General features: G+C 37.5%; 1 protein-coding gene across 1 annotated transcript in view; it reads right to left on the minus strand.

Annotated features, from left to right (window-relative positions):
* Positions 1-160: 160 nt before the first annotated feature.
* The window catches only part of LOC115223407 (low-density lipoprotein receptor-related protein 2-like), a 78545-nt gene continuing 54950 nt past the window's right edge, over positions 161-23755 (minus strand). The window contains exons 18-33 of the mRNA XM_036512651.1: positions 23473-23583; positions 22463-22501; positions 20888-21001; positions 19561-19671; positions 18594-18701; positions 17731-17838; positions 15903-16010; positions 14807-14884; positions 12941-13054; positions 11872-12007; positions 10629-10739; positions 8562-8608; positions 6567-6747; positions 3644-3933; positions 2575-2720; positions 161-907 (exon numbers count right to left, since the gene is read on the minus strand). Coding sequence (XP_036368544.1) covers positions 728-907; positions 2575-2720; positions 3644-3933; positions 6567-6747; positions 8562-8608; positions 10629-10739; positions 11872-12007; positions 12941-13054; positions 14807-14884; positions 15903-16010; positions 17731-17838; positions 18594-18701; positions 19561-19671; positions 20888-21001; positions 22463-22501; positions 23473-23583 — 1982 coding nt within the window. The 3' untranslated portion in view covers positions 161-727. The remainder of the gene's footprint in view (positions 908-2574; positions 2721-3643; positions 3934-6566; positions 6748-8561; positions 8609-10628; positions 10740-11871; positions 12008-12940; positions 13055-14806; positions 14885-15902; positions 16011-17730; positions 17839-18593; positions 18702-19560; positions 19672-20887; positions 21002-22462; positions 22502-23472; positions 23584-23755) is intronic.

Here is a 23755-nt window from a genome sequence, read left to right on the forward strand (position 1 = left end):
CATGTAAATTTGAAATAATAGGTACCATGAGGTGGTGGTGGAGGAACGGCACAGTATTATCTTTTCTACTTTAGGCACAAGGCCTGAAAATTTGGCGGTGGGGGTAGTCAATTAGATCGATCCCAGTACGCAACTGGTACTTAATTTATCGACCCTGAAAGGATGAAAGGCAAAGTCCACCAGAGTGGAATTTAAACTCAGAACATAAAGGCAGATGAAATACCGCTAAGTATTTCGCCTGACGTGCCAACGTTTCTGCCAGCTCACCTCTTAATGGTACTGTACAATGAAGAATAAGCATTGTGTTAACTTACAGTGCTGAGTTCAGATCGATGTTGGTTGGTGAGGGTTCTTGGCTACAATTGAATACTATTAGTTGATTAAAAAATAAACAAAATTCACATAACTTGCATGCATATCAATTATGATGGGGCTATACTGAAAATAAAAACCTAAGGATAGAAACAAAACCCACATTACCAGTGGAGCTTTTTGTGAAAGACTCCAAAAGTTTTTTTGTGAAAGACTCCAAAAGTTATTGAAGGGATTCCAAGAATGCTGCAATGCTGTTGCCCCTTTGGACCTGTCCCCAAGACACCCCAGCAAACCTCATTATATATTGTCAGCCTGTGTTTCTTTACTCTTCACAATCATCTTACTGCTAACCTTGGCCTCACTCTTCCTCTGTAGCAACCCACACAACCCAACACACCTGTCCACTAGATGTTTAGTTTTGTGACTTGTTGCTCCACCCTAAGGATCGTTCAATCCAACCACGCATGGACGATATCTTTGTGAAAACGTTTGGAGAATTGGCTGCACAGTTGTAGCGTCCTTTAGACAAAACTCCTACAATAGTCCACCGATTGTCTGGTTCCCAGCACATCAAGGCACCTCCACTGTCACCCTGCAAAGAATATTGAAATATCACAAGCACACACACACACATATTTATATATACAGGGTGATTCAAAAGTCACCATACATAGGAACAGGTTATAAGAATAGATTTTTTTTTATTTAACAGGCTCTATATGGCCCAGTGGTTAGGGCAGTGGACTCGTGGTCGTAGGATTGCAATTTTGATTTCCAGACCGGGCGTTGTGAGCGCTTATTGAACGAAAACACCTGAAAGCTCCCTGAGGCTCTGGCAGGGGGTGGTGATGATCCCTGCTGTACCTTTTCGCCACAACTTTCTCTCGCTCTTTCTTCTGTTGGCCTGCTCACTTAGCCAGCGGTGTGGCGTCATTTGAAGGCTAAAACAAAGCGAAGCGCATTATGACCAGCGAAGTGTAGCAACATCTGATAGCCTGGTTGGTCACGGTGATCACAGTGATATGGTTACCACTGTTTTGAATACACATTGCAGTATGTTTATCCCATTCACTGTGAACTCATAATAATAGCACATCTGGTGATATGTAAGCAAATGAGTTGGTGATGCATTCCTTCAAATGAGTTATGTCTTTTATCTTTCTGCAATACATCATGCTTTTCAAATGTCCCCAAAGATAGAAATCAAGAGGGGTCATATCAGGGGATTTCGGGTATCTTATAAACCATTTTTATAAAAAAGAATAAATTTTCCCTATGTATGGAGACTTTTGAATCACCCTGTATATACTAAACATTATATATATATATAAAACAAACATGATATCACCATCAAGATACAAGACCCGATACTGCAACAGCTTGGGTTTCAAGGGCCCATAGCTCTTTAATATCCTACCAAAATGGGATGGATGTAGGTGTCTTCAAATCAAACTTGGATCTCTTCCTGTCAAGAGTTCCAGATGGGCCCACCTCATGGCAGGCCGTGCAGATGAGAGCAATAGCATCAAACACCCTCGCTCACCAAATTCCACATATCAGATGAGGTTTCAAGTAGCGCAAATGTAGCAAAGCTAATGGTGATGCCCCAGTATGGCCACAGCTCCCAAGCTGAAACTAGCTGAAGAGTACAACAGACTGAAACTGAATTGATACACAATACCACATTGCTAAGGGTGACACTCCTGGCAGGTCTTCCAGATTGCTCATCCTCTTCCAGGGATGGTCTTCTGCTCTTGAAGTGCCAATGCCACTCAAAACATTGCATACAACCCATTGCCTCATTGCCGTAAGCTTACTAAAGCATGCTCAATGTCTCTGTAGCAGACTTCCTAAGTTTGAAGCAAAATATCATGGTGGTTCTTTGTTCCAACTTCCTGTCTATGACAAAAGTCACAGACTACAGCATACATGTGATCACAAAAGCACAAATTTCACAACCTGCAAAGTACACACGGTGATGTCACTTGACACACTGCCCCATGAAGGTCTCTGCTAGCTCTCAATGCACATGCAACCATGTGCTGCCATCTGTTGGGGTCCTATGGAACTAGTCCGGGGACTTTTTGATACCACCTCGTAATTATTCTCTTTAAGACACTCAAACATTTCCTGTCTGAATTACTATTGGAAATGCAGTGACCTAGTAATTGGCCCCCTGAATGAGGACCCAACGAAAATACTGTAGTTTGTCAGTTGTGATGTAAAATAACTAATAAAATTTATATTGTATATACTCACGTAACATCCGGTGATGGAACTTTCCATGTATCCAGCACACAAGTTGTGCTCCCAGTCCGGCTGTGGTCGGAACCCGGCACAGTTGGCATTGTCTCGAATAACCATACGCACTTCATGTAAATAGTTGCTGTATCTGCGTTTGCTGTCTGGAGGTGGAGACATAAGGGATGGGTGGCAGTAGAGAGAGAGAGAGAGAAAGAAAGAGCATTTTAGAATAATTAGAGTGGGAAGGGATGAACAATAACAGAAATTGGATCTTTTTGGTTTGAACAGCAGTTTTTAACATAATTTCTAGGTGTCATATGAAATTGTCACCCATAATTATGACCCTAGGATCGATCTATTGCATTTCAATCTATTTTAGATTTAGGGTTAGTTAGGGGTGGGGGAAGGGTATCTTTTTTTCTTCACAAATGTAAATAAATCCAATCTGTTTCTTAAACGAGGGACATATTCATACGGCACAGAATGCTTTCACCTCAATAGATGGTCATTGATTGGTTGAAATTGCCGAAATGCAAGAAATTAAAGACGAAATATGTTACAAACTACAGAATTTTCTCAAGAAAGCCAAGAGAAAATGATGTTTTATAAACACATTCTACCAGTATACGAAGTTTAAAATTTTTTAGTTACCTAGAAATTATGTTAAAAACTGCTGTTCAAACTGAAAAGATCCCAGAAATTAAATCTTAAACACACACATACACACATAAAAATACTTATCCATATCAAAATTCAGACCCTTGCATGTACATACACACATCTGACATACATAACGTTGATTTAACAAGAGAGGTTTGACTCGCTAGAAACAGTAGTCAAAGATCTCTCAAAACAAACCCTATCATTTGAAAAAGAAAACACACACATTAGATAATGTTTCCCTAGATTTACAAAAAATTTTTGACCTGATCTAAACTACGACAACATATATAACATTCATTTGCTCATTTCACATCAACTTTTTCCATGCTAGCATGGGTTTGAGGAGTATAATCATGAAGCAGTCTTTTCTACCTCTTTTGCAGTCTTTCAACCCACCACTTCCTCCTCTCTCACTACTTACTTTCCAGCCTATGGGAGCTGCCCCATCCGGTCAGGTAGCAGGCCGACCTTTCGTCGTGTTTTGGTATCTCTGGCATGCAGATCGGCTTGATGCGGAAGCTGGGTGTCACGGGGTACCTGAGGTGCAACATAGCAATGTCTGGATGAGGGTGAAATGCAACCAGCTTCATCTGGTCTGGCATGACAATCCGGTCAACTGGGATCCGTGTTCCGTTCATCAGCCCCTCGTACAGGTCAATCTCACCGAGGACAATGGAGAAATAGTAAGGTACCATGGTCCGGTTCCACATGCTGTAGGTTCAAATAGAGAAAGAAGAAAACATAGTGTACTGTTCCATGATGGTAAGATCAACAACAAAAGTACTGCATCTTTTTTTTTATGAGCCACAATTAGTTTCATGTGCTGAGAACATGCCAAACTGTTTTATAACATGTCTGGTGTCTTAGCACAATCATCAGACATGTTAAAAAACACTGTTCTCAGCATGTGAAACTGATTGTAGCATATAAAAACATATATTGTGTTTATTAAATAATATAAGTCCTGGGGTCAATTTGTTCGACTAAAGGCAGTGCTCGAGCATGGCCATAGTCAAATGACTGAAACAAATAAGAGTATATATATACTGGATTTTCATGGGGAGGGGTACAATCGTTCAAATCGACCTCACTACACAACTGGTACTTAATTTATTGACCTCAAAAGGATGAAAGGCAAAGCTGACCTCAGCAGAATTTGAACTCAGAATGTAGTGACAAACGAAATGCCGCTAAACATTTCACCTGGAGTGCTAACAATTCTACCTGTTTACCACCTTAATAATAATAATAATAATAATGATGATTTCAAATTTTGGCACAAGGCCAGCAATTTTGAAGTGGAGTGTAGGTCGATTACATGGACCCCAATGATCAACTGGTACTTATTTTATTGACCCTAGAAGGATGAAAGGCAAAGACAACCACGGCAGAATTTGAACTCAGAACGCAAGGACTGATGAAATGCCACTAACCAATGATTCTGCCTGCTCACCAAATAATAATAAAAAATAACATTGGTTTCAAATTATGGCACAAGGCCAGCAATTTCAAGGGAGGGGGTAATTGATTACATCAACTCCCACCACACAACTGGTACTTATTTTATCGACACCAAAAGAATGAAAAGTAAAGTTGACCTCAGTAGAATTAATAATAATAATAATAATAATCATAATAATAATGGTTTCAAATTTTGCCACAAGGGCAGCAATTTTGGAGGAGGGGATGAATTGATTACATCGAATTCCAGTGTTCAACTGGTACTTGTTCTATTGATCTCAAAAGGATGAAAGGCAAAGTTGACTTTGGTAAAATTTGAACTCAGAACCTAGTGACGAGTGAAATAGCGCATTTTGTCTGGCATGCTAATGATACTGCTAGCTCTCCACCTTCATGGTTTTAAACCCCAGCACACAACTGGTACTTACTTTATTGACACCGAAAGGATGAAAAGTGAAGTTGACTTCATTAGAATTAATAATAATAATAATAATAATCCTTTCTACTATAGGCACAAGGCCTGAAATTTGTGGGGAGGGGACGAGTTGATTACATCGCCCCCAGTACTCAACCAGTACTTCATTTATCGACCCCAAAAGGATGAAAGGCAAAGTTGACCTCAGTGGAATTTGAACTCAAAACATAAGGATAGACCAAGTGTCGCTAAGCATTATTGCCCAGCATGCTAATGATTCTGCCAGCTTAACACCCTAATAATAATAATTATAGTAATAATGATAAGAGCACCCAGAGAGTGCAAACCTCTGCCAAGGCAGCCCCAATGTCTGCTCAACTGGAGATGATTTTAAAAATGAGAATATCTGAAATGAACTCAACTGCTCTCACAAATGAGAATACTAAAAATGAACCCAACCACTCTCAAAAAGTAAATAAAAAAACTGGAAAATTAATCCAGAATCCTTGACTGGTACCTGATCGATCCCAATGGTAGTCATGGAATGTGAAGGTGGGTGTGCAGGCTGTGTTTGTATTGCTGTGTGTGCGTCGTCTGCAGCATGAACAGGGACAGTTTTCTCTATGAAGGCCTTTTTTAGTCTATCCATTGATATGTCTTTACGACCATAAAGGTCTATAGTGAAATATTAATCCGTGCGTGAAAGAAAAAGTAAAGGACCTGCATATGGTGCTGCTAATGGAGGTTTAACAACATCGTTGCCCACCAAAACATGAGTCCAAGAAGTAAAGCTTCCTTCAAGGCAGAGCTAGAAATGTAATTGTCAAGTAGGTAAGAGGTTTTAAATAGGAGAGATATATTCAAAATTGGTAAAACTAAAAAATTGTCAAGGATAAATTAAATTTATTATTGTTACTGAATATGTTAGTGTTACTTAATTTCTGAATGGTTTTGCTGCCGTTTGTTTATGTAGCTTGATTTCTTAATTCATCAGTTTCTACTAAGATAGAGACACGAGTAAAATTAATAATAGAGAAATGAAAATAAAACTTTGGAAACAGCAACGTTGCCATAACTTATGTGGAAACCATGAGTGCGCTTTCAAGGGAGATAATCAGAGAAAGACTTGAAAGTGTATGTAAGATCATAATACTTCATGTAAAGTGAAGTAAATATAACAGATAATCCAGAATCCTTGTCCGGTACTGGATCGATCCCAAAATCTAATCAGTTTGTGCCAGTAATGAAGTTAAACATCCCTGAAAGTTTCATCTGAATCCATCCAGTGGCTCTTGAGATATCTTGTCCACAGACAAACAAACAAACACAACTAAAAACAATACCTCTGCCTTCGCTAAGGTGGAGGTAATAATAATAATAATGATAGTAGTAGTAGTAATAATAATAATAATAATGATAGTAGTAGTAGTAATAATAATGATAATGATGTATATATAAATATACAGACCCTGTCACTATACAATGTGCTGCTGTTACAAGCCATTGGTCAGAAATGAGTGTAGCGCCACATATTGGTTCTCCCAAGTAGAGCACAGAGGCTACCCAGGGCCAGGTATAGCGGTGAGCCAAGTCTCCGCCGATGATAAACTTCTGATACTGGATTGAATGATGCTTGTTGGTGCCACAAACTGAAAACAGAGAGAGAGAAGAGCACAAGAAATTAGAGAGGGGTGGAGGTCACTGATGGAGATGGTGGGAGAGTTGGATGGGTTTGGTCAAAGAAATCTGGTAAGTCTTGGAGTTTGAAATTTCATTGATGACAGTTTAGTGGTGTTTGTAGTGGAGGCACAATGGCCCAGTGGTTAGGGCAGCGGACTCGCGGTCGTAGGATCGCGGTTTCGATTCGCAGACCGGGCGTTGTGAGTGTTTATTGAGCGAAAACACCTAAAAGCTCCACGAGGCTCCGGCAGGGATGGTGGTGATCCCTGCTGTACTCTTTCACCACAACTTTCTCTCACTCTTACTTCCTGTTTCTGTTGTACCTGTATTTCAAAGGGCCGGCCTTGTCACTCTCTGTGTCACGCTGAATATCCCCGAGAACTACGTTAAGGGTACACGTGTCTGTGGAGTGCTCAGCCACTTACACATTAATTTCACAAGCAGGCTGTTCCGTTGATCGGATCAACCGGAACCCTCGTCGTCGTAACCGACGGAGTGCTTCCAAAGTGGTGTTTGTAGGGTTGTGGGTAGGAGAGGGGTGATGGATGGGATGTGTTTGAGGAGGTGTGAGGGTGGCCTTGTGTAGGTGAGGATTTAAGGGTGTGCAGGGTGTTTTTAGGTTTGTGATGGTGGAGCAGTCAAAGAAGGGGGGAGTTTTGGGAAGTGTTTGGTGGGATGTGGGGGTCGGAGTAACTGTAGTTGGGATTCCCCGTTAATTTGTTGGGTTGCAGGGTCTGTGTGGAGGGGTAGTTGTTGGAGTAGAGGAGTGGTTGTAGGGGTAGATTGTAGCAGTGTAGGGTGTGTTTGTAGGTACAAAGAGAAGGTTCAGTCTGTGTGTACGTATATGTGAGGGTGGGGTGGAGTTTATAGCCTTGGGAGAAGGTTTAGTGTGTGTGTGTGTGTGTGTGTGTTTGTAAATGTGTGGGGAAGCATTTTTTGTATATGGAATGTGTGTTGTCGCTGCTGTTTTTAAACCCTAGGCCAGATTACATAGAACAGCCCCTACCATCAAAGGTTTTGTTGCTGTTACCTTCTCCCCTTATATTCAAATGAAGTATATTCAGGACAACAGACACTTCCACCGGAATATCTTTATTTACAATGGTATGTTGGGATCTAAGGGAGATTTTACTGACATTTCTAGCAAGTGAACTGACTGCACAGAGGACTTTGATGGATTTGAAGGATGGGGGTCAGTGTTTGTAAGTAGGTGGAGGAGTGTTTGTTTAACATGTGTGTGTGTGTGTGTGCACATGCATATGTGTGTATATGCATACACACACCCCCATATGTAGGGGTATCTTTGGATTTGTTGTTAATTCTTTTATTTGTTTCAGTCATATGACTGCGGCCATGCTGGAGCACCGTCTTTAGTCGAACAAATTGACTACAGGACTTATTCTTTGTAAGCCTAGTACTCATTCTATTGGGTCTCTTTTGTTGAACTGCTAAGTTATGGGTATGTAAGCACACCAACATCGGTTGTCAAGTGATGGTGGTGGTGGTGGGGGGGGGGGAAACACAGACACACAAACATATACATACATTCACACACACACACAGATATATATATAAAAGATGGGCTTCTTTCAGTGTACATCTACCCAAATCCACTCACAAGGCTTTGTTTGGTTGGCCCAAGGCTATGGTAGAAGACAAGTGCGCAAGGTGACACACAGTGGGACTGTGATTGGTAAGTAAGCTAACTAAACTGAAATTACATTTCTACTGTTCATTTTGTCGGATGATAACAAGGATAGTAGAAACATCAACATGCACTTACCTCTTTCATTACAAGCCATATGAACAACCTTGTTACTTTCACAAGACCTAATAACAACAAGAACAGTAGCAATTATCAAAGAGAAACATTATGGTGAATCAATACAGAAATAATCAATTTTCTAGTTAAAGTATCAAAAAAAAAAATGATCTGAGAGGGGGGATAAAATAACTAAAAATACAAATAGAAATAAAATAAAATGAAAAATAAAATAAAAATAAAATAGATATGAAATAAAAATAAAACAAAAAATAAAATAATAAAATTAGATTAAAAGAGAAAATAAAACATAAAATAAAAAATAAAATAAGATAAAATAAAAAATAAAATAAGATAAAATAAAAAATAAAATAAGATAAAATAAAAAATAAAATAATAAAATAAAATAAAAGATAAAATAAAATAAGATAAAAAATAAAATAAAAGGTAGAATAAAATAAAAAATTAAATTAAAAAATAAAATGAAAAATAAGATAAAATAAAAAAGAAAAGATAAGATTAAAAAATAAAACAAAAACTAAAATGAAATAAAAATAAAATAAAATAAGATGAAATATACAATAAAAATAAAAAATAAAATAAAACATAAAATTAAAAAATAAAATGTAAAATAAAGAATAAAAAATAAAATAAAATAAAACAAAGAAAATATATAAATTAAAGAAAATGTAATAAAAAATAATAAAAAATAAAAGTAAAAATAAATATAAAAATAAAATAAAATAAAAGATAAAATTAAATTAAAAATATAATTAAAATACAAAAATAAAATAAAAAATAACAAAAGATAAAAAAAATAAAATAAAATAAAATAAAAATAAAATGAAAAATAAAATAAAATATAAAATAAAAAATAAAATAAAATAAAACAAAAAATAAAATTACGGAGATGTACATGCATAGCACGTGACCAGATCTGATATCGTGTGCTGGAACGAAAACAATTGCAGCGTGGAAGGTGTTTATAAGCCATTTGAGAAACACAAAAACCGTAAGATTCACTTCAACATTTAAATTTAATTTGTCAAAATATTTTCATCGCTTTGAGACCACGACCTGTTCACTGGCAAAATTCTGTGCTGCATCTTGGAATTTTGTCGCGGTCTTAAAGCGACGAAAATATTTTGGCAAATTAAATTTAAATGTTGAAGTGAATCTAACTGTTTTTGTGTGTTTCTCAAATGGCTTATAAACACCTTCCACACTGCAAAAAATAAAATAAAAATGAAATATAAAATAAAACAAAAAATAAAAGAAAAAATGAAAGAAAATAAAACAAATACTTGGAAAATATTTTGTGGTGAACAGGAAATTGTCTGCATGATGGACAGGAAATCAGTTGCATAGTTGTGGTGGGTGGAGAGGAAAGTAGATGTACAAGTAAATATGTGCGTATCATCATCATCATCATTTAGCGTCCGCTTTCCATGCTAGCATGGGTTGGACGGTTCAACTGGGGTCTGTGAAGCCAGAAGGCTGCATCAGGCCCAGTCTGATCTGGCAGTGTTTCTGAGGCTGGATGCCCCTCCTAACACCAACCACTCCGTGAGTGTAGTGGGTGCTTTTTACGTGCCACCCGCACAGGTGCCAGACAGAGTTGGCAAACGGCCACGGACAGATGGTGCTTTTTACGTGCCACCGGCATCAGTGGTACTTTTCCCTGGCACGAACCCAAACTGCATCTCATCTAAACTAACTCTCTCTCTAATTAGTTGGGCAATGACCCTCCCCGTAACCTTCATCACCTGATCCAACAGCTTGATACCTCTGTAATTATTTGTATCTAGGGTGTCACCTTTACCTTTGTAGCAGTTGACTATTATACTGCTACACCAGTCATTGGGTATGACTCCTTCGTATGTGCTTATATATGTGTGTGGCTGAATTTATGTGAGTGTATACATGTGTGCTTGTATTAATGTGAGCATATACATATGTGCATATACATTCACACCTCTGCGCACCACACACACTTTGCATACGTGTGGTGGTTATGATGATGGTAATTGTCATGGCTGTAATGATGGAAATAACAAGTTTTAATGGTGAAGGTCATGTTATACTTACGATGCTGTCCTGATGTAGTTCTGAAGAGGGTATTTAAGTGTTTTACTGAGGATCTGCTGGTAGGAGTGGGTATTTTCAGGTGCATCAAGTAACTCAACTCTATTTACATTCCTAGGGAAAGAACACAATGAAGAGAAAATGTTAGTGATTTCTAAACTAGACACAAAGGCTATGTGTATATTACTATATATATATAGGGAGAGTTTATGAAAAAAACAAAAGAGGAAGACAGGTGGTATACAAAACAAACAGATGTATTAGTATAACGCTCAGGAATAGAAAAAGTCTTTTACATTTTGAGCCTACGCTCTTCTACAGAAAGGGTCACAGAAAAAACAAGGAGAGAAAAAAAATGTGTGTAGTGGCTATATATATATATATTATTCTTTTACTTGTTTCAGTCATTTGACTGTGGCCATACTGGAGCACCGCCTTTAGTTGAAAAAATCAACCCCAGGACTTATTCTTTGTAAGCCTAGTACTTATTCTATCTGTGTCTTTTGCTGAAATGCTAAGTTACGGAGACACAAACACACCAGCATCTGTTGTCAAGCAATGGTGGGGGACAAACACAGACACAAACACGATAGGCTTCATTCAGTTTCTTCTACCAAATCCACTCACAAGTCTTTGGTTGGCCTGTGGCTATAGTAGAAAACACTTGCCCAAGGTGCCACGCAGTCTATATTGCTGTATATATTATAGTGTATATACTGTGTGTATTCTATCTTTATAGTAGGTTGCACCATCTGTGTTTGTACGTGTAAGAGGTGACTGAAAGGATCGCTGATAGGAAGAGGATTTGGTATATACTACTCTCTTGCTTGTTGCATTGTCCCCCCAACCAGACTGCCTCTCTAGGACTCCATGCCAGGTAAAAATTTCGACCAGCTAACACAGAATTTAATCAAAACAGTATTTATTACAAGTCTTGAAAACTTACAGTTTAACTTAACTTAAAACTCTTTACAAAAAAAGGACTTGAACTTTTCCTTAAAGATCAAAACTGCATCCAAAGTGTTTTGTACAGAGATGTGAGATAACTGATCAAGAACAATCAACACCGACCTAAGACGGACAACCAAAGAAGAAAAAAAAAACTGTCTTTACTCCATCATACAATGTCTGAATAAAAGACAGGATGGTCATATTTGGGAAACATTTAGCTGACCTGGATCTAAACAGCTACAACAACAGTCTCTATCCAGATACATCAATATAGCTAGTGCAAAGAGTTACTTACTTGTGTCGGAGATATTTACAGACAAACGAGGCCCAATCTTTAGACCAATTGTTGGCACAGACCATGCTGGTTTTACCCCGTAAAGTGAGAGCCAACACAGGCAGCGACTTTGAGGAATCATATTTTCTCAGTGAAACTGAAAATATAAAATATTTTGTTAGTGGTTTGCATTTGTGTTAGTTATGTTTGTTTTGTTTGTTTGAAGAATACATGGACATGCCAAAGGAGGAAGTGTGAAGCTGATTTAGGGATTTGTTGAGGAAATGGTGTGAAAATACAGATCGTGGTGTGGAAATACAGAACATGGTATGGAAGTACAGATCATGGTGCAGAAATAAAGATCATGGTGTGGAAGTATAGATCATAGTGTGGAAATACAGATAGTGGTGTGGAAATACAGACCATGGTGTGGAAATACAGACCATGGTGTGGAAATACAGACCATGGTGTGGAAATACAGACCATGGTGTGGAAATACAGATTCATCATCATCATCATCATCGTTTAACGTCCGCTTTCCATGCTAGCATGGGTTGGACGGTTTAACTGGGGTCTGGGAAGCCCAAGGCTGTACCAGGCCAGTCAGATCTGGCGGTGTTTCTACAGATTGTAGTATGGAAATACAGATAGTGGTATGGAAATACAGATAGTGGTATGAAAATACAGATTGTGGTGTGGAAATACAGATCTCGGCATGGAAATACAAATTGTGGTGTGGAAATACAGATTATGGTGCAGAAATACAGATTGTGGTGTGGAAGTACAGATCATGGTGTGGAAGTACAGATGATGGTGTAAAAATACAGATCATGGTGTGGAAATACAGATCGTGGTGTGGAAATACAGATCGTGGTGTGGAAATACAGATCGTGGTGTAAAAATACAGATCATGGTGTGGAAATACAGATTGTGGTGTAAAAATACAGATCGTGGTGTGGAAGTACAGATGATGGTGTAAAAATACAGATCATGGTGTGGAAATACAGATCGTGGTGTGGAAATACAGATCATGGTGTGGTCATAGTTTGAAAACACAGAATATAGAATGGTTGTCTGCAGGTGTACTTACCACACAAGGCTTCATCTTCACCATCAGAGCAATCCCAGTGCATGTCGCACACAGAGCTACGGTTGATACAGCGATACTCTCGAGTACACACGAACTCACTGGCCTTGCAGTTATCTGCAGTTGTAGAGAACATGTCAAATGTTTACATTGCAGTGATGTATGAGTGTGCGTGTGTCTGTGTTTCTATGTGTGGGCTATACATATCTGTGTGCATGTAATACACATGCACACACCCTCCATCAGGCATTGACCATACTTTGAATGCCTTACTTCCCTGGGAATAGATACATTGAAGCTCCGACATCTGGCATCTGATTTGGTAAACACCCTCAAAATTGTTTTGAGTAGAAATAAATGTTCATGTGGAAATAAGTGCCAAAGTGTGGAAATAACATTGGATGTGGAAATATAGATCATGGAAATACAGATCATGGTGTGGAAATACAGACCATGGTGTAGAAACACAGATCGTGATGTGGTCAGAGTTTGAAAATACAGAATGTGCTGTGGAAAGAGAGATTATGATGTGGAGATACAGATCATGGCATGAAAATACAGATCATAGTGTGGAAATACAGACCATGGTGTGGAAATACAGACCATGGTGTGGAAATACAGATCATGGTGTGGAAATGCAGATCATGGTGTGGTCATAATTTGAAAATACAGAATGTGCTGTGGAAAGAGATATTATGATGTGGAGATACAGACCATGGTGTGTAAATACAGATCATGGTGTGGAAATACAGATCATGGTGTGGAAATACAGACCATGGTGTGGAAATGCAGATCATGGTGTGGAAATGCAGACCATGGTGTGGAAATACAGATCATGGTGTGGAAATGCAGACCATGGTGTGGAAATGCAGACCATGGTGTGGAAATACAGATCATGGTGTGGAAATGCAGATCATGGTGTGGTCATAATTTGAAAATACAGAATGTGCTGTGGAAAGAGAGATCATGGCATGGAAATACAGATCATGGCATGGAAATACAGATCATGGAGTGGAAATGCAGATCATGGTGTGGAAATGCAGATCATGGTGTGGTCATAGTTTGAAAATACAGACTGTAGTTTAGAAAAAGAGATCATGGTATGGGAATAGGTTTCTTGTGGAAATAAAGATCAAAATATGAATAAAGTCATAATCATCATCATCATTTAATGTCCATTTTCCATTCTGGCATAAGTCGAACAATTTGTCAGGATCTGGTGAGCCACAGGGCTCCATTGTGCTGCAGAGTCAGCTTTGGATGTCCTTCCTAATGTCAGCCATGTTACAGCATCCACTGTGTGCTTTTCTTTTTGCCTCTGACACTAGTGAGGATGCCAAGTAACTCGCAGAACAGAGAAAATGAACAGGAAAAAAGGGTAGAAAAGAAGTGAAAAACCCTCTCAAGAAAGTAGAGGAGAATTTGAAAGGAAGGAGAGGTGGTTTTACGCCAGAGACAAGCTGAGGTAGAGGTGTCTTGCTATAGAGAAGGTGTGGAAATAAATATATCCTTTGGTGTGGAAATGCAGACCAAGGTGCAATGTAATAACTTTTGGTGTGGAAATAAAGTTGAAAATTCTTGAGAATGAATGTGGAAATAGTATTAGAACTTTTCATTTACATTAACTGAAAAACCAAACTGCTAAGTAAGTGGATCTGTTCTCAAATTGTTCAAATTTCTTTCTATCTTTCTTGGCAAACATGAAAATCAAAGAAGAATGTAATGTATTCACAACATGGAGAGGAGAAACACAAGTCTGTGACAAACTGTGATTTAGGGAATGACCAAGAGGTGGTGAACAGAAGGGCAGGCAGGGAAGGATTGGGCACAATTTAGGATCCACATTGAAGGGTTCGTGTTGAATAATACCTTTGAAAGGATAAATACTTTCTGGTGTTGTTGTTGCTGTAGGCTCAGCAGTTGTTGTTGTTGTTGTAGTAGTTTGATCTGTAAAACGGCAATTGTTCAGAAAGAGCAATTAACAATGATCAGTGAGAAGGGATGGAAATAAAAACTGGCGAACGCATTGGTTAGTGGCACTCCAAATAATGTGTAACTCTGTAAATGAGGTTCTGTCTATGGTCGAGTACCAGGCCACAAATCATTTGGTTTTAGGTTGCATGGGAAGGATAAATTTTAAAATTTTATTTCTATTTTATTGACTAGCATAGTCAACAAGATGTTTTGGCATTATATACTCTCTTTTACTCGTTTCAGTCATGTGACTGTGGCCATGCTGGAGCACCGCCTTTAGTCGATCAAATCGACCCCAGGACTTATTCTTTGTAAGCCTAGTACTTATTTTATCGGTCCCTTTTTTGCCGAACCGCTAAGTTACGGGGACGTAAACACACCAGCATCGGTTGTCAAGCGATGTTGAGGGGACAAACACAGACAAACACACACACACACACACACACACACGTATATATACATATATATATACAACGGGCTTCTTTCAGTTTCCGTCTACCAAATCCACTCACAAGGCTTTGGTCAGCCTGAGGCAATAGTAGAAGACACTTACTCAAGGTGCCACGCAGTGGGACTAAACCCAGAACCATGTGGTTCGTAAGCAAGTTACTTACCACACAGCCACTCCTACGCCTATAATATGTTTATATTATATATGTAATAATTAAATTATATATTTTACACTTTATGTGTTTTTTTATGCATGTGATTCCCTGGTCTGTGGAAAAAATATCTTGCACAAAACTGGTCCATGATGCAAAAAAGAATGGTATATTGTGTGTGGGTTTGACAAAGGATGTAATTGTTGAGCTCCTTCATAATCCTGATTCAGCTGGACTGTCACCAAAGGTATTCTGTTTATGACTAGCCCTTATTTTTAGGGTTATGTTGGATTACATTATCTAACATGTCTTTCACCAGATTTAGATCAGATTTGGTTGCTATTTCTACCAACATAAGTGGTAAAAAGGGATTTAAAAATTCAACTTACGACATTTAGCTTCATCAAATCCACCAGGACAGTCATTACTGCCATCACACCACCATTTCTGGGGGATGCATTTACCTCCAGGACAGGATACTTCACCAACGGAACAATCTGGAAAACAACAAAAGAAAATCAAAAAGTTGTTGGAGATATTTTTTGAGCAACAGGATGAAAGCTTCTTCAGCAATGGGCTCCAAGCACTGCAACATCGATAGAAGAAGTTGTGTGGGGTACAAAGGTGGGAACCATGATGAAGAATAAACCTCATTTGGTGACATTCTATGAAAGGATCTTGGTCAGCCTGTCAACCTTTCAGCTGACCCTCATGTGTGCAGCGTGTGGGTACACAGCCTGGCTCTCTGCCAGTTATGGTGTTGAGTGTTCTGATTGATCTGACTGATGGAACAGCCTGATCATGAAATCAACTTGCAAGTGGCTGAGTACTCCGCAGACATGCATTCCCTTACTGTGGTTATCAAGGCGATTCAGTGTGACACTGAATGTGATGAGGCTGGCCCTTTGAAATACAAGCACAACACTCATTTTGCATAATTATTTATACTTTCATATATATATATATAAATGGATGAATGAATTATCCTTTGTTTACCATTAACATGGAAAATTCAATAAACAGTTACCAGGGTTTCAAACTTCATGCAAGTAACAAGGTAGAAACTCCGGGTTAATGTGCAGTAATTTGTGTAGTATAATTAAATAAATGGAGTTGAACGCAGATGCTAATCAAATTCTTTTACTTTCGACATATGTTTTGAAGACAACATTGGTTTTATTCCAAAAGAATAAATGGTGTAAATGCAATCTTCTCATCAGGAAAGAAAGAGAGCCTATCGCAACAACAAGACATTATAACAATTTTGATGACTGCATAAATGATAAACAGAACGTTGAGTATTTTAAAAAACCGTTAGTAGATTCGACGTCAAAGACAGATACTAGAAAGAGAAGGGGTAATATATATAAATACACACACACATTATCATCATCATCGTTTAATGTTTGCTTTCCATGCTGGAATGGGTTGGACAGTTTGACTGAGGATTGGTGAGCCAGATGGTTACACCAGGCTCCAGTCTGATCTGGCAGAGTTTCTACAGCTGGATGCCCTTCCTAACACCAACCACTCCAAGAGTGTAGTGGGTGCTTTTACATGCCACCGCACGAGGGCCAGTCAGGTGGTACTGGCAACGGCCATGCTTGAATGTTGTTTTCCCATGTCACTGCCACATGTGCCAGTAAGGCGACGCTGGTAATGATCATGTTCGAATGGTGCTTTTTACATGCCACCGGCATGGGAGCCAGTCAGCGGCCCTGGCAATGGTCACGCTTGGATGGTGCTCTTAGCGCTCCACTGGCATGGATGCCAGAATATGTATACATATACACACATATATATACATATACATACATATACACCCACACATACATACATATATATTCATATACATGCACACATAAAAAAACACACATATACATACATACATGTATGTATATACACACATTGCATGTGTGTGTGTGTGTATTATTAACATATTGTATACCAATTTACATTTCATATACAATTTAGAAGTATTCAAAATGTATTCACTCTAGATTGTCATGGCTGGGATGACATTATGTCATTTCTTTTTTTACAGTGGATTATCAAAAGCGAAAAACCACAATAACATCCCCAAACACTACAAAGCCTTAATATCTTTGGCCACAGACCTACTTAATCAAGGTTATCCTCCTCCATACACACACACAATATCTCATATTGAAATGGGTCATTTTATTAAACACAAGGTTAAAGAAATTAGCCACTTACTGCACATCTGTTCATCACTGTTGTCGCCGCAGTCATCTTCTCTGTTGCACCACTTTACTGCGTCAATGCACAACAGATTGTTGCATTGTCGTTTTGGAAAGTTGCATTCTGTAGAAACAGTAGCAAAGAAAAATATAACAAATTAGCATAAGATTCTAATTAATAACACATCTGTTGTATTTAGCTGATATCATCTACTTTGTAGAGTTATCATATGCTAATATCACATGGTTTTATAAACTCATCACACACTGATATCATGTGCCCATATGCTGTTACCACACACTGATATTACATATAAGATGCTAATTAGTAACACATCTACTGTTAGATAGCTGATATCATCTGCCTTTGTGCAGTTATCATATGCTAATATCACATGGTTTATACACCCATCATACTTTGATATCACATGTGCATATACTGTTACCACACACAGATATCACATGACTTTATACAATTATCACATATTGGAATCACACGACTTTATAAACTTATCACACACTAATATCTCCTGTTTTTATAAAGTTATCACATGCTAATATCTCCTCACTTTATATGGCTATTTCATGCTGATATCTCCTATTTTTACAAGTTATCATACATTAATATCAAATAATTTTATGTAGTTATCACACAATGATATCACCTGACATTATTATTGCATACCGGTATGGATTCATGTGATTTGGAAAATTTGTCTATCAAGATGATGACAGTGATGACAAGAATGATGATGAAGATGATGGTGTTAATGATGATGAAGATGATAACATAAATATATGGAATTTCTGACCATCCAGCTGGATGTGATGAGAGAGAGAGAGAGAACATCAAAAGAATTATTCCAAAATATTCCTTACCACAAAATTTTTCATCACTGTGGTCATCACAATCAAACTGACCATTACAGAAACTGTCTGGTGCCACACATTGTCCAGAACTACACAGACGTCCAGTGCATTTTTCAGCTGAAGTGAGAACAACGGAGAACTGTACATATCTGTGTGTGAGTATGTATGCATGCGTGTATGTGTGTGTGTGTGTCCATATGTAAGTATGTATGTATGTGTATTTCTTTTTTGGAACAGTGGATCTCGAAGCAGATAAAGTAAGCTTTAGAGTTAAAACACCTTTTCTGTCCAAAAAGGAATTATTTCACATTCTCTTGATCATAAATTCATATGATGTCAACAGTATATACAGGGTTGGCCAAAAGTCACCCGTCAGTAAATCAAAATTCCATAAATACTTAAAATTCAATTTCATTTATTATATACATAATTGTGAATGTTTAACAATTGAATGCTGTGAGTTAAAAATCAGTTTTTTCCCCCACCATTTGTCTATTTATTAGCAAAGTTTCAGATAAAATAATTTTGTTTTAATCTTGGAATTGATTAGCTTTTGATTTACTGTCAGGTGACTTTTGGCCAACCCTGTATGTGTGTGTGTGTGTGTGTAAGTGTATATATATATATATATTTGTGTATATGCATGTTTGACTGTGTGCATGTGTGTATATTTGTATGTATGCATGTGTGTGTGAATGTATATATATGTGTGTGTGTGTGTGTGTGTATATATTTGTGTGTATGCATGTGCTTGTGTGTGTATATGTATGTGTTTGTGTGTGTATATGTATATATATATGTGTGTTTGTGTGTATATATATATATAATTGCATGTATGCATGTGTTTAATTGTGTGTGTGTGTGTGTGTGTGTATATATATATCGGTGTATATGCATGTGTTTGATTATGTGTGTGTGCTTGTGTGTGTGTAGAATTTTGAAGGCTGACAGTAATGGCGGAAGAGTAAATCTTTACCTGAGCAATGGGCCTCGTCTGAGTTGTCCCTGCAGTCCTTATAGCCATTACACCTGCGAGATTGCATCACACACTGACCACTGTGACACCTGAACTGGTTTGGAGAACAACCTGACGATGGTGATGGTGGTGGTGGTGGTAGAGGAGAGAGACAGTAAGATGGTCATTGATTAGAATCTGTTTATTAATAATCAATATTTACAATACTCAGTATTATTCAATAACCACCCCCAGTACTCAGTATACTCAGTAAAGCACTGCACAATACTCAGAATGCTTAAAATTCGGATCTTTTCGGTTTGAACGTCAGTTTTTTCTAGCAGTGTCATATGAAATTGTCACCCATAATTATGACCCTAGTATTGATCTATTGCATTTCAATCTGTTTTAGGGTTAGGGGTGGGGGGAAGGGTGTCTTTTTTTCTTCAGAAATGTAAATAAAACCAATCTGCTTCTTAAACGAGGGACATATTCATACGGTACAGAATGATTTTTAACTCAATAGACGTCACTGATTGGTTGAAATTGCAGAAATTGAAGGAAAAAAACCCCAAATATCTTACAAACTATAGAATTTTCTCAATAAAGCCAAGAGAAAAAGATGTTTTATAAACACATTCTACCAGTATACGAAGTTTAAAATTTGTTAGTTACCTAGAAATTATGTTAAAAACTGCTGTTCAAACAGAAAAGATCCTAAAATTCTCCTCACACAATTCACCCTACACAGCAGCCATTGTACTCAGCAATACTCACCAGACTTATACTCAGAGTATTTAATACAAACCCTGTTCAATACTCTTCATTCTCCACAATAAACTGTCAACACTCTTGATAAGCTGTATCTAAGATGCACAACATTCCTTATCGACAAATGTGGAATCTCCCATTGTTGATGGCAGGGGAGGGTTCTGCCAAGTCATTGCAGAACAACCTACACAGATGGTTTGTTTATAGCGATTAACCCATTAGTAATTAAACCAGTCATATCCAGTCCAAATATTCAACCTGTTTTATAGTGAAACTGGACAGATCTGGCCTCTCACACCTATCTGACAATGTCATTCTTAAAATAAACAATCACACCAGTAAAATCTCAAAGCTATGAGATAGTACATGATTAATCCAAAACAATGTGAAGACATAATCATTACGTTTGACAAAATAAACTGAATGCTAAAGAGTTAATTGCCCAATAATTCTCTACTATTCTACAATGTAATTCTGAAAATAAACAGTCAGTTTATTTTCAGAATGACATATATATTTTCTGATGTTTTCATAAAAGACCCTGATACATAGGTTAAGAACTGTTGTGAATACTTACTGCAATTTTCTGGTTCATCATCTGCCATGGGGCAAGCAGGTTCCCCATCGCAGAGATTGACTGGATGGAGACAGATACTGCTGTTTTGGCATTGGTAGAAACCATTTTTACATACTGTCAATGGAATAAAATGGAAAGATGAACAAAATACAGCATGGAGATGAAAAAACAACAGAATAAACGTAATATATATTGTTATTGTTTAATCCTAATTCTGTAGGATTAAGATTAAATGTGTTCTAGCTGTGGATATTTTGTCTTATTTGAACAAGGACTATGTTTTTCAATGTGCCCTAGTTTTTATCAAAACAGTCAGCTCACAATACCATTTCTCCAAAGATTTCCTGAAGAAGGGTTCCTATCCCCGAAATATTAAAATACAAGGCAAAAATACAAGCCATCAACTTGTATTATTTCTTATAACTTGCATTGTTTTGGTTCAAAAAATTATTAAAACTATTTATCTATATCAGACAATGCCTCTTGCAAACTGTATTATTCTAGTGAAGAGCTATTTAAGGGAGATTTGGCTGTTGTTGAAAATAGGCCAAGTAACTGTTTTGAGGTTTTTCTGTTCCTTTGTATCTTTTTTTAGTTTCATATCAATCCTCATCCTGAAGATTTATGGTCAAAGACGTTCCTTTCATGATCATCTAGTCTTTTATGCAGATGTAGCTTATCTAGGACATTATTTAATGTGTCCAGGTTCAGTCCCACTGCGTGGCACCTTGGGCAAGTGTCTTCTACTATAGCCTCGGGCCGACCAAAGCCTTGTGAGGAAACTGAAAGAAGCCCGACATATATGTGTGTATATATATATATATGCATGTGTGTGTATATGTTTGTGTGTCTGTGTTTGTCCCCCCCCCCCAACATCGCTTGACAACCAATGCTGGTGTGTTTACGTCCCCATAACTTAGCGGTTCAGCAAAAGATACCGACAGAATAAGTACTAGGCTTACAAAGAATAAGTCCTATGGTCAATTTGCTTGACTAAAGGTGGTGCTCCAGCATGGCCACAGTCAAGTAACTGAAACAAGTAAAAGAGTAAAAGAGTAAGACCATCAGAAGCCATCATATTGAAGTTTTATTTGATGTTTTAGTATCAACCAAAGCCTCATGAAATGGTTAAGTGCCACAGACATAAATTTCTCGATGGTTCAAGATGATGACAATGATGATGATGTGATCAGCTTGGCTAGTCAGGTGACACATACAGAGCCATCACTAGGTGTCTGACTGAAAATATATAAGAAGCTATTCTTAGTCTAGAGGGAGGTGTTCGTTGTAAGATGGCTGTCTTCACAGTAGTAGTAGTAGTAGAATTTATATCAGGAATGATTGTAGTTGTGTATGTGGTAATGGTAATGGTGATGGTGATGGTAGAGTAGACAAGTGTAGATTGTACAGTTCTATATTTAAGAGATGGGGAATTATGTACATTATTTACAGCCTTCATCAGATGTCTTGGGGAAATTTCGAACCTCGGTTCTTATTTCTAAGGTAACAACAAACAAGATGAGGTCAAATGTCCGTCAAATGTAAATAATGTAAATAAAGTGTAGATTGTATTACCTGGTTTGCTGGTTCCAGGAGAGTGGCCGTTGGTGCTCACTGCAAATAAATAAATAAATAAATATGTTTATATATATGTGTTTATGTGTGTATACATACACCTTGTGTGTGTGTGTGTGTATATATATATATATATATTTGTAAAAAATGAAGTTCGAAAATGCTGCTGTATTATACAATTTTTAATTTTTATATATATACATTATAACATGTTTCAGTTCCTGAAATGAACTTTATCAAAAAAAGTTATATATAAAAAAAGACAGCTCATGCCGTCAAACACAAGAAATTCATTTATAATACACAACGAAGTCAGACATCTTAGAGTTCATGTATAGTTGATATATAGTTCATGTATAGTTGATATATAGTTTGAAGTATATGTTCAAAGTGTTCGATGCAGTGGCCCACGGTGGCGATACGTATTCAATACAAAAAACAGATCAAAGTGGTGGAAAGCGGTCAATACAGAAGATTGATGTTTCCGAAAGAGCGAGGAATTCATTTTTACCTTAAGCAAATGTGATGACCCATGGTGGATGTTCAGCAAAATTTAGATTCAAATGAATCTAATTCTAATACCTTAATGTTTTTAACCTTCAAATCAACATCTCTGTCTATATATCTACCCTCTTTATAATGTTATCAATTAACATGAAAATAAGTATATGTATTGATGGAAAACCTCTATATATGGCTGATGATTGTTCAACATTTTAAAACTGTTGTAATACTTACAATGTTTAATAAAATGATGTAGTGTGAAACGATTGTACCAAATTACCGAAGATATTCTTGTTGCTTATTTTCTATATATATATATATAAGAGAACAAGTGTACATACACTGCTATATATATATATAACTACACACACACACAAAAATATGCAAGTATGTATATGCATATAGCAGTTGTCACATATACACATCCAAATTGTCAAGAAGCAAGAAGGTTCTCACACACACACAAGTAGGCAATGAAAACTTTCTCTAAAGCCGGAGTCACTCACCTTTCTCTGTTGCAGAGCGGTTCATTCCAGTGAAACACCAGTTGGACTCGTCAATCAACCAGTCACAGCTGTCCATTAGGATGGAGCCCTGACCACAACGGTCTTTCACTTCTGAAAGAAGGAAAGGAAAAAGGAAAGAACAAAAGACAGACAAGAAGGGAAGAAAAGAAAACTTTACTTCAGCAATTGGGAACAAAAGCAACATCAGAAACAATAACAACAGCAAATACAATAAGAACAATATTTGAATATTTGGTCCTTACATGTTGAAGTGTCATGTTAC

This window comes from Octopus sinensis, linkage group LG23, assembly GCF_006345805.1.
Source record: "Octopus sinensis linkage group LG23, ASM634580v1, whole genome shotgun sequence".
NCBI lineage: Eukaryota > Metazoa > Mollusca > Cephalopoda > Octopoda > Octopodidae > Octopus > Octopus sinensis.